At 40.4% G+C, this 26,053-nt stretch overlaps 2 protein-coding genes across 2 annotated transcripts; both read right to left on the bottom strand.

Moving 5' to 3' along the window:
* Nucleotides 1–459: 459 nt before the first annotated feature.
* LOC144656547 (flavin reductase (NADPH)-like) lies at nt 460–5,444 on the bottom strand. The gene is made up of 4 exons (XM_078516769.1): nt 5,296–5,444; nt 3,772–3,942; nt 2,320–2,522; nt 460–960 (listed from the first exon to the last, which is right to left on the bottom strand). The coding sequence occupies exons 1-4, from the start codon at nt 5,442–5,444 to the stop codon at nt 809–811; spliced, it is 675 nt and encodes a 224-aa protein (XP_078372895.1). The 3' UTR covers nt 460–808.
* A 3,280-nt stretch (nt 5,445–8,724) lies between these two features.
* LOC144658497 (flavin reductase (NADPH)-like) lies at nt 8,725–25,348 on the bottom strand. The gene is made up of 4 exons (XM_078518927.1): nt 25,178–25,348; nt 24,374–24,544; nt 23,717–23,919; nt 8,725–10,043 (listed from the first exon to the last, which is right to left on the bottom strand). The coding sequence occupies exons 1-4, from the start codon at nt 25,333–25,335 to the stop codon at nt 9,892–9,894; spliced, it is 684 nt and encodes a 227-aa protein (XP_078375053.1). The 5' UTR covers nt 25,336–25,348; the 3' UTR covers nt 8,725–9,891.
* Between the last annotated feature and the right edge of the window lie 705 nt (nt 25,349–26,053).

Below are 26,053 nucleotides of genomic sequence, written 5' to 3'. Positions count from 1 at the left end.
GAGCGCCCAACCGGTATCTGGGAGGCCATGGGTTCGATTCCCGCCGGGGACTCATGCTCCCATGCTCGTGTCATGTTGAACACTTCATCTTCATTACATATTTATATTGATGTTTAAGGTTAGCAACTCATTAGCACCTAACCATATAAGCAACCTAAGAATTACCACTTACACAGCGACGATTTTCCCATTCCTAGTATAAAATTCCGTTAAATATGGAAAACACAGTGTATGATACTTTGGTCCCTAAACAATGAACTACGCCGAAAACCTGAACATACAGCCCTTTAAAAAGGCTATACGTAAGGTAAGTGTTATGGGCATGATAAACGAAACATGCAAATGCAACGCACGCTTGTCGAAATTTTTAATTTTATCTTTACATATAGCCCATTTTGTTATCATGTATCTCATGCTTGAATCAATTCTTTTTCTATTTTACAACTTTTTTTATCTTACTGTTTATACATTTTTGGCACTTCAAAAAAGTTCATGCAGAGGCGGATCCAGGATTTTTCAAGGGGAGGGGGGGGGGGGCTGTTTACAAATAGTTTGTTTACTATTTTATTTTAGCCCCAGGCTTTTTATGGGGGAGTGGATGGTATCAAATAGTTTAACTTTGTCTGAGCTAACAATATCAACAATGTTTACACCGTGTTTATTTAAATTTTTCTTGTGGATCAAGTGGGTTGGCTAGGCACCCAGTCCCCCCCACCCCACCCCTGGATCCGCCCTGTCATGTTTGTATATGTGTACTCCTCGCCTTACAAACAGAAGGCAGATACTCTCACAGAGAGACAGGAATATCTTATAATCCACCTATTGCAAATCCTCTCCGATCGTACACGTCACTATACAAAACCTTTAGCATGAACTCTGCAACATCCGCGCGTGTCATCATAAACTTGGTACCAGTGTTACATTGTCCTTCCTCGACTTCATAGTTTCCTGTCCGTTCACCTACAAAGAAGAGTCGGTCCCCTGGTGAATATAAGTCCCAGTAATTTGACCCGACACTCGATAAGCAATGTTCGGCCTTGTTTGGCAATTGCAACAAGTTAACTATTCCACGCGTTGTTTCAAATTTTGGAACATGTCGTACGAGGGGATTGGACTTAGAAGCACACTTTTGCTCAACATCTTTTAACATCAGTCCAAAAGGGTAGGTAATGAAACGGTTCCAAAATGTTCTCTCCGCGATGTTGGATTGGAATGTTGCAACCGTTTGAGCCATAACTCAGCCTCACTCCATACAGATTTAACAGAGCTTTTTTTGAATTTTAGCGGAGCTCCCAACGGCCCGAAGGGCCGTAGAGCAGAGCCCATTCCCACAGAAAATTAACAGATCCATGCTTTTGGTTTTTCATGGTCATCATGGCTAGCAGCATGGTTCGCGGGCGCGTGCGCTCAAGCGACGACGACGTCGCCCCGACATGGTGGCCATACTCCAGAAATAGGTTTAAGGTTATGACTAACGTCAGCTTACATCTTTGATATTGGACATCCATGTCATGGTCAATTGGATAATCTTTATTTAAAACACGGTCAAATTCATCAGCTCACAATACAACAATCTAATTATAATATATATACAAGAAAGAGGGGAAATATAAAAATATATGTACAAAAATAAAAAGCTGCTTTCCACGAATGCCGTGCCCTAGAGTACTCGTTCAATTAGTTTTTTAAATTGCCCAAGGGACTCTGCTTGTCTTACGTTAATAGGAAGACTGTTCCACAAGATGGCGCCACTGTACGTAAAGCTGTTTTTGTAATAGTTAGTGCGCGGTAATGGAACATTGAGTTTGTTTTCAGAGTCCCTTAGGTTGTACGCGGTTTCTCGTTTTTCAAATTTAGGTATCCGCTGAGGTATCCGCTCAAAACAAGGTATCCGCTGACCAGCATCCAATGACCATATCGCGGGCTCACATGTAGAACTCATCGAGGTCGAATTTTTTTTTTAAATTTACCTCTGACCAAGTAATGTTTTACATTGGATCGCGGGCTGTTATCGGTCGGATTTTCGAAAAGGGCGAAGTAAATAACCAGGGAGCTCCGCTTTTAGGCTTGGCTAAATTTATTTAATATATTATTAGACTGATACATAATTGTGTTTAACCACTGTGAATGTTCATTGAACTCATTTGCTGTTTTATGTCCTAAATATGTTTAGAGAGTTTGACCAAGTGGTATCCTTTTATGGGCCACCCATCACCATTGTCATTGTTGCTTCCAACACCACCACCACCAAAAATAAGCCTTAACCCCTCATAAAAATCATTTTACCCATAAGTTGAAGCTTGCGCGCAAACGACTTACCATTGATTAATCCACAAGGTCTAACTATGGTGTAGCTCAACACTTGAGGATCAGTACTCTCCAGCATCTTCTCCATGGTAGCCATGTCTTTAATCATACCATTGAGAAACAGCGGGTTAATAATCCAATCCACCAGCCATGAATTGTTTGGGCCTGGCTGCGTGCACCATGCTGTCATAGTTACAAGTCTTTTTACACCACACCTGTAATTTTGTTAATTTATTTAAGTTTAAATGTTCAGCACTAACAGCAAAGGCCCCCAAACTGGTTTTTGTGGCATCCCCACAAGTCATCTATTGGCGATGAGTTTAATTGTACATTATTTTAAGACATCAAATTTTTGGACTGTAGTTACATTACAACTTCATCCTGTGGCACACAAAGGTGTTAGTGAACTCTTGCTGATTTTAATGATGCAGGGGCAAAAAGAAATAAATGGCACGCGATGCATGCAGAAGCGATGGCGTTTCACAAGGGGTCTTACATAATTTCGAGGAAAAACTTAAAGTAAATAAAAGTAGCTGACACCTTGTGTGTGAAAAAAACTGTTATCCAACTGCAGCTTACATTTTTAAACATAAGAAGCTTGTTAGTAATTGTATGGCTGTTATGAATTCACAGACCAAGGATGCAAATAATATATTTTCTTCGTAGATTTTCTCAATTGAACAACAGTAATATTTTATTTTATATTTTTATACTTTTTTTAGATTTCCTTATGTTGTCTCAACAAATATTGCGTTATACTGTAGTGTGATATCACGGATAAACGACATACGATACGCGCGAGCAAGCTTTTAAACTGCGAGAAAGGTCAAACGGTCTCTTGCTCACAGTGTCCCTTTGTATTATAAGAATTAGAAATTTCTGTCAACTAAATCTAATAGACCCCATCATATATAATTTGTCTCTTTCGTTTATACATTGTAGTGTTCCATTCTAACTGCACGGAAGTATTTTGCTTTTGTGTTTACACAGCGATTTCTTGTTAAGTTAAACTTGATTTTCTGTTCGATCGGGCCAAACAGACAAAACGAACCGATCGTTCGATGGCATAAAAGCGATGTCACGCCATCGCTTAGAAATGCTACTGACATTTTATTTTTCTGGACATCAAGTTTTTCCAAAACAGAGCCAAGGAAACAGCTAAATGAGGAAAAACAAATCTTAATCAAGATTTCCCTTGTGGCCAGTCATTACAAGCACTAACTAAAAAAATGCTTGCTAATAAGTGCTCCATAGCCTTTAGCAATTTTCTTATTATTCTTAGTCTTGCGTCATATTATTAGAAATGCAAGGACAAACCTCTATTATCCGGATCACAAGGAACTCACAAAAACCGTTTAGATTATCAAGTGTGGGCCTGAATTGCAGAACTCATTCACGTGAATGAGTTCTGCAATTCAGGCCCACAGAACAAAAATGTAGATATAATTGTATTCTTAAAATTACCTTTTCATTCCTTCCAGTATAGCAAACATAGACTCAGAGTAGAAAGTTGTAGGATTAAAAATACTTGCAACAACTCCTAAACAAGAAATTACGGCATCCTTTCCCTTTAAAGCAGCAATGAAACTCTCCACATCACAAGCATCACCTTTAACCAATTCTAAATTGGGATGCCTAAAAGAAAATAAAAAAAGTGTGATAGAATTTACTTGAAGTTCCACTGTTATCAAATTCTTTTATTTTTAGAGCACAGGTATCCGAAGCTCGCGCAATGAGCAGTGTTTAGAGAAATTTTCAATTTTCAATGGATGGTCTGTGGAAATCAACCTTTAACCAATTCTAAATTGGGATGCCTAAAAGAAAATAAAAAAAAGTGTGATAGAATTTACTTGAAGTTCCACTGTTATCAAATTCTTTTATTTTTAGAGCATAGGTATCCGAACCTCGCGCAATGAGCAGTGTTTAGAGCAATTTTCAATTTTCAATGGATGGTCTGTGGAAATCAACTACTTGTAACACACTTTAACAAGTTAGATTAAGCATACCAGTTCTGATCTTGTTATTGTTGTGTTTATCAAACCTATAAATACCCATCATGACTTAACATAAACTGGCTACATGTGCAGAATGTTGACTCACTGGTTCACTAGCGTAAGTTTTCCTTAAGTGGAAGCAATTTACTGGTAACCCCAGAAAGTGCAACTTGTCTAAATATAGCTTCTGCAGGAACACACAGATGCCAAAATAATGCAAGACGGGCATAAGGTACATGTAAGTCAGCCCTAATAAGACTTTCTTGGAGATACATAAAATTCCACTTATAAGCCCTGGGTTTATACTACTTCGTAAGGGGTTTCGGATGGGCCAATAAACAGGAGGTCTTATATCTGGGGGGTGAGGGTTTAAAACCAGCTTAAAAAAAAACACGTCACAATGAACTATAGCAGCATTGATCGAAATTATTTTTCATTAACTGGTTTTGAATTTAGCTTTAAAATCTCATCATTAATCAATTTCATTTCAAATATATTATCAATGATGTACTAGGAGAGGGGGGCTTATCTCTGGGGGGGGGGGGGGCATATCATGGGATTTACAATCCATCAAAGATTTTTAAGCGTACGATTGGCCTAAACACTTCATGTGATGTAGCCAAAACTGGGGAATATCAGTTGATATAAGACGTAAACTAAAATTCATATGCAGAGTCTGGGCTACATACAATCAATCAATCAATCAACTTTATTTGCCACTCAAATCCTTTTTACATCAGTTAAAAGAGGAATATATTAAATTTTAAGTAGCAGGAAGACCTCAGCAAGCTTGCTATCGCTTTTCTAAGGAGATCTCCCTTCCATTTCTAAATTAACATATGGACTTATATTACCGGAAAAACAATGTTACCCTTCTAAGCCTCTTTTTTTGGAGGGGGGGGGGGGGGGGGGGGGGTGGTACAGCAATCAGTTCAATATTTGCAGTCTGAACGATCAATGAATTTCGCTGTAAAACTTGTACTTAAAAACGTACCGTTTTTCGACTGTCCCCGGTGTTCTCACCACGGCTGTTACAAGGTAGCCTTGCTCTAGTGCTTGTGTTACTACCTCCTTTCCCGTTCCCCCAGTGCCCCCAAATACAACCAGTTTTAACGCTCTCGAATCTGCACTTTCGGCCGCCATTTTGCTTTTGTAATGATGCGAAAGGCCTGGGTTTGAATTATATAAACCCCTACCCAGGCCCACTCCTTAGCAAAGGGACTGATTGAGTTCTCTGTCTGCCAGTTTGTTTGTTTGTTTGTTTGATTGTTTAGTTGTTTGTTGTTTACTACTTACCATGTTGCTCTGTGTTCGTCCATACGACGAACCAGGGGTAAAAATATGGATCCACCCCATGGTGGACCATCTCCGTGGACCCGGACCATAGACCACCTCGTGGAAAAATTACCTTTTAACTTTTCTTAATTTCACTGTAGTGCTTAACAAAATCTGACATTGTGGGAGAAACTGTTCAACGTTAAATTACTCAAGCAGCATATTCCGAGAGTGAATGACAAATTTTCACAAAATTGTAAACGTACATCGGCAATTGCTCGCTCAATTACTCTCTCTTACACTTTTTTTTGGTCTTTGTTCGATTATCAATCAATCAATCAATCAATCAATCAATCAATCAATCAAAACCTTTATTTAGATACGATGGGGTAAAAAAAGCTACATAGATTGTGGGGTCGCGTGTTAATAAAACATTAATACTAGTAGATAAAGACATTAAACTATATTAAGGTAAAAACGCTAAACTTATCGCTAAAAATAATTTAAATTACTAAATTGTTACAACGATAAAAAGCGCTTAGAACTCTTACAATAGAGGTTGTTAAAATTTTTAATTATGTTGATCATTTTGATAAAACTCCTAAGGGATATTGCTTCGTGACACTCTCGCGGTAAAAGATTCCAGACTGCCCTTCTGTAAGATGTTGAAAGTTTCATGGCATTAAATTATGAAGGAATTAGTAGATTTTTTTTTTCAGAATCGCGGAAAGTTTGTACGTATTTCTTAAAGTGACCCATTTAGAGCGGTCAAGGACTTCAGTAGATCGCATGTCTTTTGGTAGGTTAAAAATGATCCTTGCCGCTCTGCAGTGCAACCTTTCAAGTGCGTCAAAGTCGTCTTGATGACTCATGCCCCCCCCCCCCCCCCCAGACGGTTAGACCATGCGTGACTGACGGGATAATGACTTTGTAGTATAACTTTAAAGAATTTGCTTAGGTAAAAACCTACACTTCTTAATGAAGTTTAGTTTATCTGTCAAGTTCCTCTTAGGGTTATTGACCTGTGGAGACCAACTCAAGTTTGTCATCTATGTCAACGCCCAGGAGTCGGCTATGTTTAACACAATTAAAGCAGTTTTCTCCTAGCAGTATCGGAGGAAGGGGGACAGTGATAGATCCTTTGTGGATAAGCATACATTCCGACTTTTTTCGGGTGGGGAGTGAGCTTGTTGGTAGTGCACCAGGCGTATAATTCTTTAAGTGATTGATTAAGGGCAGCTGAGACTTCCTCCATACTGTTTCCTATACAGTAAAGAGTAGTGTCGTCTGCGTACATATACACGGCAGCTGACTGTACAGACTCCACGAGATCGCTTGTATACGGGACGAACAACGTGGCCCCCAGAACACTGCCTTGTGGAACGCCGGATGCCACAAGGCTGTAGCTAGATCTCTGCCCGTTCAGGACCGTATAGGTATACTGTGACCTGGACGTTAGATACCGTAAAATTCCGGTTATAAGCCCCCTTCCCCCACCGCTTATAAGCCTCCCCCCGGTTATAGGCCCATCTACCTGGAAACAAAAACTACATCCGATTATAAGCCCCTCCGGATATAAGCCCCCCCCGTGCCGGAAGATAGTACTAAACAGGGCTAAATGTTGCTTTATTATGAGTTTTTAACTTGAAAACGTATTTCGATCAACACTCCAATGGATCGTTTTGAAACGTTTTTTATTCCGCTTATAAGCCCTCCCGGGTATAAGCCCTTCCGCTTATAAGCCCACACAAAAACCCTTATGTATAAGCCCAGAGCTTATAACCGGAATTTTACGGTAACTCGTTAACCCGCGTATACCATATTTGCACTGGAGAACTAAACGAATCCAATCATTCGATTAACTTCAATTAAGCCGATTAGATTATCGCGTGAAAACGCTAACGTGACTTTCCTTTTAGAATTCTATAGAAACTGCCTCGTCCCCAGGCGTCCTCCTCCTTGGTCGTGCACGGGGGCAACCATCGACCCCCGCGCTTCCTGTTTTCCCGCGTTACCGCGTTTACCGACCGGCCGACCGGCACCTGGGGACTAGGCTTTTGTACATTATGCTAGCATTTTTTCGAGCATTTTAGTGAAGCAAAAGCATTGAGCATTATTCGTGCATTTTAGTGGTATTTTCCCGGAAAATTATTATTTTTAGAGAAAATGAAGACTAAAACTCAAAATTCAACAACAAATGACTTTCTATAGATAGTCAACTACTTTCTGTACTTATCTCCGCAGTCGATGTCGAGGATTATGTTTTTTTTGCCTGTATTTATGAACTTGTATACGCATTTGTTGTTACTTGCAACACTTGAACGTTTTTGTAAGACTTTGTTTTAACAGCTAACACCATGTTAAAAACTTTGAAACTAACTTAAAATACTCCGTTTGTGTAATGAGCATTATCCGAGCATTTTAGTGACTTTTTTTTTGGAAGACCGAGCATTTTTGTGGGGAAAATGGAGCATTAAGATGGAGCATTTTAGTGGCAAAACAAAAGCATAATGTACTAAAGCCTACTGGGGACGAGGCAGCTATAGAAAACTTTGACAAATCTGTGGTGCTTATATAGACAGTAGTTCGGCAGCGAAATAGTTAACTGATAAGGATAAAAAAAAGCCAGAAAAAAAGTGAGTTATCGTGTGTTGCCCGTGTTGTTTCGACCGTCTTCCATAATCCCGTTTCCCGCCCCCCCCCCCCAAAAAAAAAAAAAAAAACAACAACAAAGAAAACAATGATTCCTGCGTCCCGTCATGAATAACCAACTTCCTGCTTCTCGCCGACCCCTTACAATCCCGCATCGCGCCTCAAAAGTTTCTTTCATCCAGTATCACAGCTCAGCGAAAAAAGGCTCATCCCGCATCCCGCCAACCTTATGTTAGACCCTCGATAACTGGTGTGCGACAAATTCAGCCCAGCAGACTTGTAGAAATTTTTAAGTACATATCGTGTTATCATTACCATTATTGAGAGCTAACTATCAACAGGCTAGCCGGACCGTTATTAAGGCTAACCGGGACCTTTTCTTAGGTTAGGCGGGGCGCTATTCAGGCTAACCGGAATGCCAGTCAGCCAGACTGCAGTCTGTATTTTGTTGCACATCGGTAGATACCTGGTGTCAGAGAGCACAATGAAACAGATCTTTTAAAGTGAAATTTATATCATACTTGCACCTGTTTTTATAATTTTCCCCTTTCAGTGAATACATTAAAATATATTTTTCTGCAAATGTTTTAAAAAAATATTCCAAATTCACTTTTATTAAAAAACTCATTAATAATTCATAAAGAAAATACAAAAGAAATTAATGTTTAATGAGTGTCTTTATATCTGATAAAGACACGGCTAAACTTAACGTCCAAATTTCTAGGCCAAAATTACCCCAAATCTAAAATATTAGTGCAAGAATGAGTTAATGTACATCAGAAGATTTTTAAGCCGTTCAATAAATTCGCAGTTCGTGTGGTATCTAAGTCTAAAACACTCGGCTGCGCCTCGACAAACTTGATAAAACACTGCTGCTCATTTATTAAACATTACGTAATAAAAGTTTTATTAACTCAGCCTAATAGCTAAGCAGTCAGAAAGTTTCGTCCTGCCATCTTGTGAAATATGCTGTAACTAACTACGATCTTGAAATGTCCATATTGAATTATTATCATATTCATTCAAATGACAATAAGTTTAGTATCACGTTTCAAGCATTTTGGGGGTGAAAATTAAAGGAGAATTGGAGCTCAAAATTTTAGCTGCACATGAAGAGTTTTTCAACATCTTTTCTGCTTCTCAGTGTAAGTTAAGTTTTGCCGGCTCCACTGTTAATTGCTTACAGATGCCAAAGAAATACCAAAATGTAACTAATCAAACAACAATAGAACAGGAAACTGGACTTTTTGCAAGATCTTAAGACAATCACTAAAATCTGACCCTTTTTTGTCGCTTGACATATGACACTGTCTTTATTTTAAGTGGTTTGTATTTAATATATATTATCTAGATAGTGTTTTATATTAACCGGTTGGACTATGTTTCAATGTTTTGTATTAAAATAAAAGTATTGACTAGTATCAAAGGCATGCTGAAATTATGCATGCAAAGGGCTGTGCAAAGCTGTTATTTTTTTTTCTTGCGGATTGCATGCCTTTCATGCTAGCCAATAATATTTTCGTTATTGTCTGATGCAATCTGCAAAAGATATCAGATCTTAAGCCAGAAAAAACCTAAATGGATCAGTAATCAAATACTCTAAATCCTATTTTGATATTTTGTTTACAAACATAAAGTTCGGTAGTGTTTTTCTTGAACATTTTCACAATCCAGCAATTGCAATTCCTTTTCTGTCGTACTCATTACTTTCTAGAGTCTTCAGCATAAATTCTGCCACGTCTGCACATGTGATCTTGTTTGTTGTTCCAGTGTTACATTGCCCTTCCTCAACCTTATAGTTCCCGGTCTGTTCACCTGAAAAAGTTGCAAGTCATGTCAGTCTCTTTTAAAGAAGCCCACTTTCTCTACACAGAAGCCTTCTATTTATTGTGGTTTTCAGTTAATATATGTGACTTCTAATTTTCAAAATTCAACTAATGATTGCCTTGTTTGCTGTCGTGACAGCCAATGAACCATCAAAAACAAAAACAAACAAAATTGATCACAATCTACCAATCACAACTGGTGGACGTGACCTTTTGACCAGGTTAAAGTGAACTTCCGTTTCCCGATAGGCTCACTAAGATGATTGACGGCAGCAAAAAGCATAAACTGTTGGCTGAGGATTGAATTTCAGAGTTTGCATATTACTGAAAACAGCAAGTAACTTGCGATAAATAAGGCTAATTGCAGTTTAAAAGTTTATTTGAAATAGTAACAAGGCTCTGATACAGGAATTTATTCCTGCGTGAAAAAAATAATAGTATGGAATAGTATAACAGAAGTGTGAGGTTTGAAGTGTGTGGTGTGAAGTGTGTTGTGTGTGGTGTGAAATATAAAGTGCAAAGTGGGTAGTGGGTGTGTGTGGTGTGCAATGCAAGTAGTGAGGCTAAAAACTGTTGTCAGTGATGACTGAAAATACCCTCTGTAGCAATAAATTTGATTAAAGATATCTTGATATCTGTTAGCAAATGCTCACCAAACAATGTGTCACAACCCTCCAAGTTAAGACCATTTTTGTCGCCATGGCGACTAAAATTTTGGAGCCGGCGACTAAATTGGAACTGAAGTCGCCAGATTGGCGACCTAAATTGAGAAGAAGGATTTAAAGCGTGAGCTTAATATTGTTCACTGGCGACGAAACTTGAGCAGTTGGTGGCCAAATGACCACTAAGGAAAAAAAAATAAACTTGGAGGGTTGTGTCATTTTACAAACAGCAGGACTTTCAATAAGATTTAAAGAAGGTGGCTGACCTTGTGCAGCACCTGTTGGAGGGCAATAATATAAGCGGGAAACATCTTATTGCAGGTGCTGGCCGGATCTCATTGAAAGTACTGACAGCAGCATTTTTGTCCCCAGAGCCACTTGTCCCTCTTAGCTGGCTGAGGCTGGGGCACAAGGAACAAGTGGCTCTTGGGACACATGATTTGATTTGCTGGAATTGAACAAAGGGAATAGGCCATTTCCGAGTTACCCTATGCCTGTAGAGAACTGGAACTAGTTATATATAGAACGATAGGGGACTGGCACTAGGCGAAGAAGGTTGTTAATCTAAGATGGCGTGAAACGCTTCGAGTGCGTATTAAAGTTAGATGTTCCTGTTTGTCGCTTGTTGGGCGTGTGGACTAACAAAATTGGCGACCCCGCCAGGGCCTAAACTCAAGGACAATGAAGGACTGTAGGAACCGCTTGTGGCGAACGATTTTGGTATGTTTTTGAGCTTATCTGTGTTTTTCTTCGCGACCACGTGCTTTGTAAGTTGCCCGCCATATTTGTCAACACGTGTGGAGAAGAACGAAGGACACAGTATGGCCGAAGACCTTCAACTTGAAATACAGTCTAACATTTATGCCGCGGATTGGAGTTCACTCGAGCGAATTGCGGAGTTCTTTAAAGTCGAAATTGAAGGGAAGAGCAAACTCTTCGTGGCGAAATTTATCGTTCAGCAACTCGAGGAAGGAATTGGCAAGTTGAAAGAAGCCGAAGTCGTGCCGTACCTTGAAGATGTGAAAAAGTTGTTGACAGAAAAACCTTCTGGGATCAAGGACGAAGGTAAGAGTGGCAAGTTTGTTCCAAGTGTTTCCAAACCTCCCAGTGTAGCAAAGGAAGACTCAGTTCAAAAACTGTTGGCGACCAGCGCTTTACGTAGACAGTTTAAGATCAGTGGTCAAATTGGGGAGCCGGAACAAAAAGATAAGATTAGCTTCTCTTCACTTGCACGTCAGATTCAGACAGGGTTGGCCCAGGGTTATGCCGAAGATGAAATTGTTGATGGTGTGATTCGTTCAATCACACCTGGGATGGTGCTTAGGAGTTATCTGGAAACTTACAAAGACTTAACATTGGAACGTTTAAAGAAGATTCTTCGTAGCCACTATGGTGCGAAAAACACATCAGAACTCTATCAAACACTAGCATCATTATGTCAGAGCTCAAAAGAATCACCTCAAGTGTTTTTGATGAATGCCCTAGATCTGAGGCAGCAGATTCTGTTTGCATGTAGTGAAGGAGATGATGACACATCCCTACAGTATGATTCTGGGCACATACAGTGTCTGTTTCTTCGAACAGTAGAAACTGGTTTACAGGATGAAAGTATTTGCGCTAAGATTCGCCCATTCCTAAAGGACCCCAATGTGTCATATGAAGTGTTAATGCAACAGATGAGTATGGCAACCTCAGCAGAAAAGGAGAGGGACAAGAAGCTAAGGAACAATAGCAAGACCAAACCACCAGCATTATCAGTGTCTACAGTATCTGATGACTCATCTAAAGGAAAGGAAGAAAACAAGAAAAGCACCCCTCAGAATGATCTTCTAGCAGCTATCAGTGCAATCAAGTCAGAAGTTGAGGCATTGAAAAGTGAGGTCAGAAAGAAGAGCACCGACCAAAGTGTACCCACTGGGAAGTGGCCGGAGAGAAGAAGACCACCTTTGTGTTCAAGCTGCCTTGAAAACAAGAAAGAGTATTGCAATCACTGTCTTAAGTGTGGGAGCCACTCTCATTTTGCAAGAGGATGCAGGGAGCAGTTAAACAGGAATCGACTGCTTCTGTGAGACGGGAAACAGTCGTAAATCCACCAAAGTCTCACCAATGTAACAACTGCTGTAAAACCGAGTCAAGCAAGGACAGCTTAAAAGATGTAGTCAGTGTCGAAGTGTATGGTATTGTTCCACAGAATGTCAGAAAGGACACTGGTCTGATCACAAGGTGTTGTGCCAAGCAATAAGTCATCTCTCTGAGGCAAGTACACGTAAGTCTAAAGATTTTGTAGACCCAGCCTGTGTTAGCCATTTAACTCCAAGTGAACATGCTAAAGTTATTGGCCTTGTTGGTAAGAAGTGTATGGTAAAGTGCTTGCTCAATGACTGTGAATGTGACTTGTTATGGGACACTGGTGCCCAGGTATCCATAATATCAGTCGAATTACTTCAGCAACACCTAGGACAAGTAGCTATTAGACAGTTGTCAGAGCTCCTGGATACAAATCTAAATTTAACAGCAGTAAATGGGACCAAGGTACCTTACATTGGGTGGGTGGAAGTCAGAGTGAAGTTAACCTCTCTCAGCAGTGATAGTAGTCAAGAAGAACTGTTAGTGCCTTTCCTTGTAACATCAGAAAAGTTAGACTGTCATATTCTGGGATATAGTGTCATTGAAGAGCTGGTAAGCCAGGACCAGAATCCAAAGCCAATTATTTACAACAGTTTCCCTGGAAAAGATAAGACAAAATTAGATGCCTTGGTACACTTTATTCAGAGTTCAAGTTCAGATGCCATTTGCAAAGTGAGAACTGGAAGAAAAGATGTGGTCATACCTAAGGATAGCACAGTCGCTGTCAGTTGTCGTGCAAATACAGGACCTGTGTACAAGCAAACACCAGTGTTGTTCGAGCCAGACAGACTAGCACAGTTGTTGCCAGAGGGCTTAGAAGTTAATGAGACTTTGTTAAACATCAAACCAGGAAAAACTTCCCGTGTACAAGTTGCTGTATACAATGGGACAGATCATGACATCACACTAAAGAGCCGCACCTCATTAGGAGTTCTTCAGGCAGTGAAATCAGTGACTGCGGCAGACGTGAGGCTGAGTGAATGCAGTATCCAGACCGACCAACAACATCAAAGGGAGCACGAGCCTCAAGGGCCAACAAGACCAACTCCTTCTGGGCAGCAAGATGGAGAAAGCAAAAACCATCTCCCAGCAGTTGACCTTAGTGGCTTAAACCATGATCAGCGGATTGTAGCTGAGACAATGCTGAGGGAAGAGCATGAGTCATTCTCATCTAGTGAAGAAGATATTGGTTGCATCCCTGATCTGGAAATGGAGATTAACCTGAAGGATAGCAAGCCAGTGCAAAAGAAGTACACGTCGATCCCTCGACCATTGTACCCAGAGGTGAAACAGTACATCGAAGACCTTCTGAACCAGAATTTTATCACTGAATCTAAGTCTCCATATTCCTCTCCAGTTGTCTGTGTCCGAAAGAAAGATGGGTCTCTGAGACTATGCATCGACTACAGAGAACTTAACCGCAGGACTATTGCTGACAGACATCCCATCCCTAGAGTCCAAGAAACCCTGGATAGTCTTGGTGGTAATAGTTGGTTCAGTGTTCTCGATCAGGGTAAAGCATATCATCAGGGGTTTGTAAGCAAGGAGAGCAGAGCAGCCACAGCATTCATTACACCATGGGGACTGTATGAGTGGATAAGAATCCCATTTGGATTGATGAATGCGCCTGCAAATTTCCAGCGGTGTATGGAACGGTGTTTGGGTGAACTGAGGGACAAAGTGGCTATTCCATACCTTGATGACATCATAGTATTTAGCAGGACCTTTGAGGATCATGTTGAGCATCTGAGGACAGTGTTAAGAAAGTTACGTGAACATGGAGTGAAGTTGAAGCCGCGTAAATGTAGTTTGTTTAAAGGTGAGGTCCAGTTTCTAGGAAGAGTTGTGTCAGGTGATGGTTACCGGATGGACCCAGGGTGTGTTAAGGCTATTGAGAAGTTAAAGGAAGTGTCACCTAGAACTGTTGGTGAAGTCAGACAGCTTGCTGGAATATTAAGTTACTACCGCAGGTACATTAAGAACTTTGCCAAAATTGCGAAACCAATTTATGATCTCCTAACTAGCACTGGGAAGGATGGTCAACCACCCTCAAAGACACCGATCTGTTGGGGTAGGGAACAGCAACTCGCCCTTCAAGAGTTAGTGAGACACCTCAGTCATCCACCTGTTATGGCTTACCCAGATTTCTCAAAACCATTCACTCTACACACTGATGCAAGTAAAGATGGTCTTGGGGCAGTGTTGTACCAAAACCAGGATGGGGTCATGAGAGTAATTGCTTATGCTTCACGAGCACTGTCACCAGCCGAAAAGAAGTACCACCTTCATGCAGGCAAGCTTGAGTTTCTGGCTCTAAAATGGGCAGTGACTGACCATTTCCGTGATTACCTTTATTACTCTCCAAAGTTTACTGTTTTCACGGATAACAACCCGTTGACATACATTCAGGGATCCATATTCGCAGTCGTCCGGTCGTCCGAGACGACTAAAACATCGTATGGACGACCAAATGATTACATAAACTCGTCCGCTGGACGACTTAAGTTTGACTTAATGAAAAAAAAAAAACAATTATTAAGTTTTCTTATGAGTTACTTGCGTTCTGACCACTTGTCATCCATTCATAACTTTTCGAAAACAGAACATAATTTGCAACTTTCTGTCGCGATAAAATCATAATTTTGGCCGCCATCTTGGCTGATGCGGTATTTTCCATCAATGAAATCATTGCAGGCTCAATTTTCAAGCTCTCAACCGCTGATATTTTGTACTGCAGCTGCATCCGCAAAAACACGAGGCGATCGCATCAGCTGATGTTTTGATCAAAATTTGCCGTTATCTTGGTCTGGCGCCGCCAGCAAAGAAAAAAAAGCAATGTTAACACTTCAGAAAAACAAACCAAATATGAATAAGAAGAGCAAAAGCGTTCTTTTCTTCCATGGTTGCAGTCGAAGAGGCCCTGGCTTTCATTTGTGCCCGCATCATACGCTTCCGCAACATCGCAAGCCGCTTGGGGGCGTGATGTTTTGTGAAATTTGTAAACCGGCAGCCAAGGTAGACAAGTAAAAAGTCTCATTAACAAATACTTGTGAATCAAACTTTATTAAAACAAATTTGTTGTCTTGAAGATTTCATGTATACACAGTGTTACATACATGTGATAATAACAAAAAAGTCAACTTTTCGTTTACTTGTTGTACGGTCGCCATTCTTCACTTTTCAACGGGCAAGTAAAATTTTGCCAGGGCAAGTATGTCATCTTGCATACTTGCCCGGCTGACAACTTGGAGAAAAAACGAATATGGATCCCTATTCTAACTTCAGCGAAGCTCAATGCCACAGGTTTGCGGTGGGTTAATGAATTAGCCGATTTCCACTTTGAAATCAAGTATCGACCAGGAAAAGCCAATGCGGATGCTGACACCCTGTCCCGAATGCCAATCAGCTTTGGGGAGTATATGGAAAGTTGTTCAGAAGTAGCTAGTCAAGATGTCCTGGATGCTGTCACTTCCTCAATCCATGTAACTAACACTGTTCAGACCGCTTGGTTGTCATCACTAACAACAGTGCCTGATATCTTAAAGGAAGAATGTGTTAACGTTTCAACTATGCCACATAGTGAACTTATCGCAGCTCAACAAGAAGATCCGACAATTGGTCGTGTCTTACATTTTATGCAAGTCGGAAGCCGTCCAACCTACCAGGAGAAACAGAAAGAGTCAGCTAGTGTACGACAGCTCTTACATGAATGGAACAAACTGTTTATTTCTGAAGATGGAATTCTTTGCCACAAATGTGGATCTAGAGATCGAATGGTCTTACCCAAGAAATACCACAAAAAGGTGTATGAAGAATTACACGAAAACATGGGGCACCTGGGTGCAGACAGAGTAGTGGAACTAGCTAGAGAACGTTTCTATTGGCCGTTCATGAGGGCAGACATTACCCATTATGTCACGAAAGTGTGCCATTGCCTTAAGCAACGAAAACCTGCGACTCACGTTAATGCACCACTTCAACCTATTGTTTCTACAGCACCTTTCCAACTTGTTTCCATGGACTTTGTTCATCTCGAACCAAGCTCGGGCGGATACCAGTATATATTGGTGATCATGGATCACTACACCAGATTTGCTCAAGCGTATGCTACACGTGACAAGTCTGCAAAGACTGCTGCTGATAAATTGTATAATGACTTCATCATGAGATTTGGATTCCCAGAAACCATCCATCATGACCAGGGTGGAGAATTCGAAAACAAGCTCTTCTACAACCTTGAGAAACTGAGTGGGATTAAACATTCACGGACAACACCCTATCACCCGCAGGGAAATGGGCAGGTCGAAAGGTTCAACCGGACGCTTTTATCCATGCTGAGAGCCTTACCGGAGAAACAAAAATCCCGCTGGCGTGACCATCTCAATAAAGTAGTTCATGCATACAACTGTACGCGTCATGACTCTACTGGATTTTCACCTTTCTATCTATTGTTTGGTAGAAACCCGAGACTACCTATTGACTTAATGTTTGGCTTGAAACCTCCAGAGGGATTTTCTACATATCCTGAATATGTCAGAAATTGGCGAAGAGCAATGAAGGAAGCTTACGATTTAGCCTCTGCCCATGCAAAGAAAAGTGCAGACATGGGGAAACAACAGTATGACAAGAAAGTCAGACACACTGCGCTGTGTGAAGGAGATCGTGTTCTTGTACGAAACATGAGTGAGCGTGGTGGCCCGGGAAAACTTCGACCTTACTGGGAGCAAGAAATCTATGTTGTAACTCAGAAGAGGAAGGATATGCCAGTTTATGAAGTAAAGCCAGAGAGTGGAAATGGAAGGTCAAAAGTTCTCCATCGCAACATGCTATTACCGTGTTCTTACTTGCCGGTTGAGACCCCACTTAAGTCATCAAAGAGTCGCCGTACAGTATCTAGGAGGTCCAACAGACAGCAGGCTTCACAAGAAGAGACAACCGGAACTACTGATGAGGACATTAGCCTCACACCTGATAAGCTTCAACAACTTTACGAGTCTACCAGACAAGAGTCATATGTAGTTGAAGAGGACATTGACCCTTGTATAGTTGATTCCCCAGACTCAGAGGGAGAAGAAGAAGAAGACCCGGAGCAACCAGTTGGTACAGTAGATGATGAGGCTGCAGATAGCTTACCTATAAGACAGTCACATCGTATGAGCAGACCACCTCTTAGGATGACCTATGATGTAATGGGACAACCGTCCTTCCAAACAAGTTCTACAGCAGGAATTCAAGGCGTCACAGTATCGTACCCACAGCAGTTGTGGCAACCTGTCACAGTATCATGGATGCTACAACCTGTTCTGCAGCCCTATAGCTATTTTGCACCTTTTCCAGTATCATCACAGCCGATGTATCCTGTGCCTATGTGGTGTTACTAGCAGGCCCTTAGACATTAACTTGAGAAGAACGGAACTGATTTGCATTGAAGCTACGTTCATCCTAGATAAGACTGTTAAATGTTTCCTTTTGGTATTGTATAATTTCGTACAACGTTTTGCTTGTGTATAGAGGTTCAAACTCGTTTCATTAAGAGAATTATTTTTCTCTATCTCGGAATATTCTTTGTACAAGGAAGTCAAGTCGTGTTATAGAAAAAGGCATAAGTATTGAAAAGATAGAACAGTGACATCTTGAGTGCAACATAAGCTGGCCTGATCAACCAGAGTACTTTTGTTAACCCCAGGATGAGATACAAGTGTACAAAGAACTGTTATATGAGATAACCAAGAAGAGACTATTGTCTATTTGTTCATGTTGAGGACAACATCTTTTTTCAGAGAGGGAGAAATGTAGAGAACTGGAACTACCGTAGTTATTCGGTTACAAGGCGCACGGTTTTTGAGAGAAAAATCTGTTTTTCTGTGGGAAGTTCATGCGAAAATTGGGGTGCGTCTTATAGCCGAGTATTTTCGCCCAACAAAATCTTATGACCGCCATTTTACCGGAACTTACAGTTAAAACTAGAGAAATGAAAACACTTAATGTTGTTTATTGACTTCTACAGTATTAAAGATATAAGAAACATTTAGTTTAAACGCAAAGTTTAAGCTTATTATCGCGGATATAAAACGAGTTTAAGTAACACCTGTATATGCCAGCATTTTGTTGAAATTAGACAAAGAAAACCAAGCATACTCATTTGAAACAAACCTTTCTAAGCGTGGAAAGTGGAAAATGACTTTAGAAGACAAGGAAAACACCAAAAAGCTTGAGAATCTTTGAAAAACACTCGATAAACAAAGTTCGTAGCGGTACGAAGCATGCTTGAGGACTTGGTAACCAAGCTACAAACTCAGTGGTCACTGGTAACAACACATTTGCCAGGTTACTCAGCAGCTAAGTTCGAAGCATGAACGATGGAAAAATGTTTTAGTGCGGTACGGTATGTAATCCCGTGGGATTTTCGTGCCGAAATTGATTTTTTCGCTGTTTTGCACTAATTTTGGGACGAATAATAAGAATCCGATGGGGTTCAAATTTTTCGACCGCGTCTTCCCATGTTTCTGGCTACTTAAGGATTTAATTTATGCTAATTAGATGCTAATTATATGCAGGAATAAGTTTTGCGAATATCTTTGCTCTGATTTAAGATTAACGTACCAAACGTTATAAGAAGCTTGCTTTTGACTATTTAAGTCATTTGACTTAAATTGGTTACCACGGCAACCGGCGATGACGTCAGGATTAACTACCTGCTATTTTGGCGGCGGCCATCTTGGATCCGCCATCTTGGATTTTCGAACTCTCATTTTCAAAAGCAAAACATAGCCTTTTTTGATTAACTTTAACTAACGAATGATTTCCATTGCGAGTGATGTCCAAATAAAGGCAGAACTTTCTTTATTTTTCTTTCTTTTGTTGAGCACATGTACTTTTTTAGTTAAGCGCATGTACTTTGTTAGTACCATAGTATTCTACTCGTCTTTCTCCTGTTATGTCTAATACTAATGTAGCTAGAGTCCCGTTAAGTTGACTTAAGTTTATGCACTAAGAGCAGCATCATCCTCTTCCTTATCATCAACCTGCGTGTCACCTTTGAATGGATTTGAATCGTTTTTTTCAAAACATTAACAAAGAGGAGTGCGTGGAAGCCTGTTCTTGAAACAACTACAGCGTCCCTTGCAGTCTGAATTGCAGCTGCATTTATTAAGCTTCACAACAGCTTAGAGTGCAGGGAGAGACAGGCACATAACAGGAACGTATGCTCCTTGGTGTTCGCTAAAGCAATTCTCTTTAAGGGATGGAAGATCCGGGCAGCTGGTGGTTAAGGATATGTCGCGCATGGCCTTGAAGTTTGCGCGGATGATGTAAGGGAGTAAAGAAGCAGGCATTGGAGGCAGCATCTCAGCTTCCAAGTTCCTGGATCGAAAGAGTTCCCATCGAAGTTCAGCAAGGGTGGTAGGTCCCGCTTTGCAGTACACTTGGCAGACAATTTCCTCTAGGTCTTTAACTTGAGTAGGCAGTTCTCCGTTGGCTAACTGGTTGAATAGCGAGGGACAGACTGACTGAGAGAGGTGTTTGCACGGTGTGTTTCAATCCCTTGTTTGCCTTAGGTTGATCCTTGACTTGACTTCTTGTGTTTTGGACATCGAACTGACCTGCTAAGTTAACAATTTTGTTGACTTCTTTATCACGCATTCCCGAAACATCGAGTGCGTGCGAGCCAAACGGCAAATGTGTGAGAAAAAACTGGAGTAAGGACGGATTCGGAAAATCTTCAAAGCTTCCAGTGAATGACCAATTCCGGTGCTACATAATTTCTCGCCGCAACACCAATGTCATAGTTTCTAAACCCTCAATGGTATCCCTACTTGCTATCCATTTGAGCTGACAGTACATCAATAGCCTTGCTGACAGCTGCTAACTAAACAACTTTGTTAGGCTCTTTTTTACGCAGCGACTTACAAACTGAAGATTTGGAAGCTGCTCACTTAAAAGTTGTTTTAATCACTTTTAGTAATTTCCTGTTTCGCTTATTTCCATCGAATATCTGTTCAATATCGCCGCGTAGATGTCATTTACTTCAGCCATATTCAAGCTGGCGCTATCGTCCGCTAGCGTGTTTTGAACTGCCAGAACTAATTCTACATCGCACGCCGAACGAACAACTTATTTTACAGAACCACATTCACAATCAGCGCCGAAGGTGCCCTGAGCGTAACGCAAACAGCTCCTGTGGTTATCGATTAAGTGCTGAGGCGTTTTCTGCATATTCCCTGCGTATTTTACTTTATTTCTAATAGCGTTGTTCCCACTTGATCTGAAAAAAACGCGGTAAATCTTTTACAGTTTCACCGGGCTGCGACTTAGGGAGTGTTCTTGCCCTTTGAGGCCGCGAAGAGGTTGATGACTTAGAAGGACGACCAGGGCCTCGCCGGATAGAGGATGAAGAGTCGTCTGTCAAGGCCCGCTTTGCAACTCTTAGTCGCTTAATAATACCCTTGTTATCGACCGGTTTGCGGCACTCACCGGTCTGTAAGTGACTTGATGTCAGTCTGTCCCAAGGTACTTGTACAGATGCTCAATCATTAAAGGGTTGCTTGTTAGAGTCTTATTCAATGCAAAACCCTCGTTGTAGATAATACACACCAAATGAGACATGACTTCATCGCTACTACTTGACTCTTATTTAACAAAACAGCAACGACAAATTGAAATAAATAATTTGTGTTTTGTGTCTATACGCTTAGATGTGCAGCTCGAGCTGACGAGTTTCTTTTAAGGACTCGAAATTGCGAAAATACGCCTAAAGTTTTGAGTTTTACAGCTTTGTTTTTTGGGTGTGAAAGTGTGCTAATAAATGACAGATTTTTGATCTCCAAAGAATACCCCTAAATGTTTCCTAAATGGCGTACAATAACGCTTCTCAAATTATTCTTACTTTATTGTTAAAGCTTTACTTACAGCTTTCCCTTCTGATAATACTTAAAATACGCTTACCTTGATCGGTCACTCTCCTTCTTTTATGTAAGAAAAGAGAAACCCAGGACAGAACGAATAGGAACGAAACATCATTGTGCTTTTCTACCTGACGAACCGAACTTTAATTGACTTAAATAGGTTTTCTACCCACAAGAAAGAACAACTTTAGTCATACGACGCACGTCAAAAGGTCAAACTACGTTGTAAGTTTTTTCGGTGTAAAATGGAGTCAGAGCAAAGATATTACCACAAAACCGTTTAAATACACGAACACTTTAAACGGAACTCTTCAATAGTATAAAACATCAGTAACAGAAAGAAGACAAATAGCGTTTGCGTTGTTACTATGGGACTAACAAAAGTCAATGATATTTCTGTAGAAAACTGTTAAACAGGAGAATAAAGAACGTTTTGCACTTAACTGGACATTGTTCGTACTGGAAATCATTCGTTAGTTAAAGTTTATTTAAAATGCGTTTTTTGCTACAGAAAAGTGAGAGTTCAAAAATCCAAGATGGCGGATCCAAGATGGCCGCCGCCAAAATAGCAGGTAGTTAATTCTGACGTCATCGCCGGTTGCCATGGAAACCAATTTAAGTCAAATGAATTAACTAATCAAAAGCAAGCTTCGTATAACATTTGGTACGTTAATCTTAAGTCAGAGCAAAGATATTCGCAAAACTTATTCCTGCATATAATTAGCTTCTCATTAGCATAAATTAAATCCTCAAGTAGCCAGAAACATGGGAAGATGCGGTCGAAAAATTTGAACCCCATCGGATTCTTATTATTCGGCCCAAAATTAGTGCAAAACAGCGAAAAAATCAATTTCGGCACGAAAATCCCACGGGAGCGATTTTTCGGACATACCGGACCGCACTATTTTGCTCAAGTGGATTTACGTCGTTTTTAGCAGGAAATGTTAGCTTTTTACTCGAAGATTGTGCCAAGGAGTATGAACAACATTCAAACATTCAAATTTTGTAAGAAAAAACTTTGATCACTACATCTTTTCAACTCTCCGACTCATGGTGCGTCTTATAACCGAGTGTTTTTAGAGAATTTTCAGTTTGTAAACTTAGCATAACAATGTTGCCAAGTTTGGGGTGCGTCTTATAACCGAGTGCGCCTTATAACCGAATAACTACGGTAGTTATATATAGAACGATAGGGGACTGGCACTAGGCGAAGAAGGTTGTTAATCTAAGATGGCGTGAAACGCTTCGAGTGCGTATTAAAGTTAGATGTTCCTGTTTGTCGCTTGTTGGGCGTGTGGACTAACATGCCCCTGTTTCAAAACGAGTCTACGTGCGAAACTATTCATACGAAAATGAAGGTCCATTTTCATGCAAATCAAACTCATTTTCATTTAAATGGTTTCGCACGTAGACTCGTTTTGAAACAGAGGCAAAGGGTAACTCGGAAATGGCCTATTTCAAGCCTAGCCTATCAAATCAACCATTTTAATTTCTCGTATAACAAAGGAATTTTTAAATGTTTCATTTGATTGGCTGTTCCTTTTGTTCAAATCCTCAGGTGGGTACTCGATATACATGACGGGGAGGGGGGGGGAGTCGACGTATTTTTTGGGGGGTTGAAAATTTACATGCTCAGTATTTTTTTGGGTCAAGGAATCTGTCACGTATTTTTTTAGGTCTTAAAAAATACGCATATTTTTTGGGTCTTATCTTATCTTATCTTATCGAGTGAACTTTACATTTCGGGTTTTCCTTGCGATCAGTGGATCGGAAAAATAATCATTCGAACTTTTTTTCAGCGAGGTGTGTTCCCCCCTCCGACATGTATACTTCGAGTACCCCCCCTGGGTACAAATTCTGCCAATCAAAATCATGTGCCCCAGAGCCAATTTTTTTTCGTGCCCCAGGCTCAGTCGGCTTAGATGAACAAGTGGCTCTAGAGACGAGAATGTGACAGCGGGTCTACATACCCACTAGTAGCCGACAAGGCCTAACAATAGTGTAATTCAATGCCTGTGGGTCACTGCTTTCCAGCATTTTTTCCATGGTTGCCATATCCTTGATCACTCCATTAAGAAACAGTGGCTTTATAACCCATTCTAGAAACCAGTAATTGTTTGGCCCTGGCTGAGTACACCATGATGTTACAGTCACTAGCCGAGTGATTTTGTGCCTAAGTAAGGAAGTTATAATAAAAATAATAAAAAAAATTATGAGTGAAGTATTTTTTTTTTACTTTCAGAACATAGAGTTACAGCACAAATAAGAAAACTGTGAACAATTTGATTTAACTTGGACATGAAACTTTTTTGTACAAAACCATCAAATGACCTGACAGCTCAATCTGCGGGGAACAGTTATAAAGAAATTGACTGTGATGGAGCCAAAATATCTTCCAATTGAAAGTATAACAAAAGTGTTTATTGTTTTCAGATTTGCACAGCGAGGTGCTGCACCCGAATAAGCACCATACAGTACTTAATAATAACTCTCAAGCTATGTAATTCAACAATCAAGATGTGAAGTACATGTAGTACTTGTATAATAATGTTCTTCAAAAATTAGGCATCTACACAGGATACTCAATGAGCTATCTGGCTAAAAACCAGGTTTAACACATTGCTCACCTACTCATTGCCTCTGTGATGGCATTCATGGACTCCGAGTAGAAAGTGGTTGGGTTAAAAATGTTTGCATAAACTCCTAAACTGGACAACACAGCATCTTTTCCATCAAGAGCAGCAGCAAAACTCTCCACGTCACAAGCATCTCCCTTCACTAACACTAAATTCTCATGTCTGTTGAAATGAGAATGTTGGAATATGAACAAGAGTGAATGTCTGCCATTCACTCTTGTTCATATTCTTGTAACACAGAATGAAATCAAAAAGGTATCCAAGAAATGTCGAAGAGAACTTTATGAACATTAACATAAGTTCTACAAACGGTAACAGCAAAATATCCAGCTCTTTACAAGTGAGGTAACCTAAATTTAAACTGAGCGAGGAATTATTTTTTTTGTTTATTTAAGCTTACAAAAAAATATATTTTAAAAAAATAAAGCAATATATTTATTTTATAGGAGGGTCTATTTGATACAAAGACAGGGTAAATTTGTTTTTGTCCTAATTAAAATGGCGACCACCTTTTTGGAATTGGCTACAGTGCTTTAAAATATTTAGGAGCAAGTGGCTACTTGAAAAAAAGTTATTTTACACCCTTGATAAGACATTCTTGGCTGGTTACAGTCGCTTTCTTTCGGAGGCATTGAACCGAACTCATTAATTTGACTGATTTTGAACACACTTAAGTTTAGCTGTACGCTAGCATGCAAAGGCATTTCCAGGTTTCAGGAGACGAAAAAAAACCAAATGCTCTTGCAGGCCGCTAGCTCACTGCGCGATGTTTATTGAAATCAAATGATCACTCACTGAGTAGTCAGTTTCTCAGGCGTTCTCACTACAGCCGTCACATGATGTCCTTTTTCCAGTGCTTGTTTTACCACCTCGTTTCCTGTCCGACCTGTAGCTCCAAACACAACAAGTTTGAGCTTTTTGGAAGGACTGCTGTCTCCCGGTGCCGCCGCCATGTTGGATATGAAATAGTTGAGGTGGGACTGGGTCAGAGAACTGTCACACTTCGGGAAAGGCTGGACACCAAAGAGAAACTGCCCCACGCCGTTTTGATTCAGACAGGTTTTGTTAGTCTCTCATGCTCAGCAGATTGTTTACTCTGCTAATTCCGATGCTCTGTTCCGTTATTTTAATTGGTTACGTTTTTCTGCAACTAGAGTACATTCTTTGAGAACCCGGTCGGGGACGGGGCTCTTCTTAAATCGGACTCTACTGGGAGGCTCCGGGGAGCTACCTTTTCGCTGGAATTTTATAAAAGGGGAGACAAAGCTGTAAGCGAAACTGTAGGCGAAAGTGAAAATTTAAGAAAAGAAATGCAGTATCCTCTCTTCAGATATCTGAAAGGGGTACCATTTTCTATCGAAGGTATACGGAAGGCTTACCTTTTCTGTCAAAAATGGTATATGAAAGAGTAAGGAGTTTCGACCTCGGAGCTGAGCCTCCCCATATTAAAACAAAACATGTTTGAGTATCCCCCTCCCCGAGGATCTTGAAACTTGTGGTAAACTACACTGATTGAAAACGTCATTGGTTGAAACGGTACTATAGCGACTGACTTAATAATAAATAAACGTGGCAATCGCGTCTTTATTAAAATCACAATCTCAAAGAAAAGTACTTGGGACACCATTTAAAACGCGACAATTCGTCACGAATGCTAGGAAATAGAGATCC

The sequence above is a fragment of the Oculina patagonica genome, chromosome 6 (assembly GCF_052425735.1).
Source record: "Oculina patagonica isolate OP01 chromosome 6, crgOcupat, whole genome shotgun sequence".
In the NCBI taxonomy this organism is placed as follows: domain Eukaryota; kingdom Metazoa; phylum Cnidaria; class Anthozoa; order Scleractinia; family Oculinidae; genus Oculina; species Oculina patagonica.
The sequence above is the reverse complement of the archived record's forward strand: the minus strand, read 5'-3'. Positions and strand labels throughout refer to the sequence as shown.

Bases quoted from the DNA above. Each gene is read 5' to 3' on its own strand.
- LOC144656547 (XM_078516769.1), bottom strand. From the start codon at position 5,444: ATGGCGGCCGAAAGTGCAGATTCGAGAGCGTTAAAACTGGTTGTATTT. The intron at 3,943-5,295 runs GTACGTTTTTAA...ATTTTCTTTTAG, and splicing joins CCGGGGACAGTCGAAAAACG to GCATCCCAATTTAGAATTGG. The intron at 961-2,319 runs GTAAGTCGTTTG...TCTTCTTTGTAG, and splicing joins ACCTTGTGGATTAATCAATG to GTGAACGGACAGGAAACTAT.
- LOC144658497 (XM_078518927.1), bottom strand. From the start codon at position 25,335: ATGGCGGCGGCACCGGGAGACAGCAGTCCTTCCAAAAAGCTCAAACTT. The intron at 24,545-25,177 runs GTGAGTGATCAT...TCATTTCAACAG, and splicing joins CCTGAGAAACTGACTACTCA to ACATGAGAATTTAGTGTTAG. The intron at 23,920-24,373 runs GTGAGCAATGTG...TTCCTTACTTAG, and splicing joins ATCACAGAGGCAATGAGTAG to GCACAAAATCACTCGGCTAG.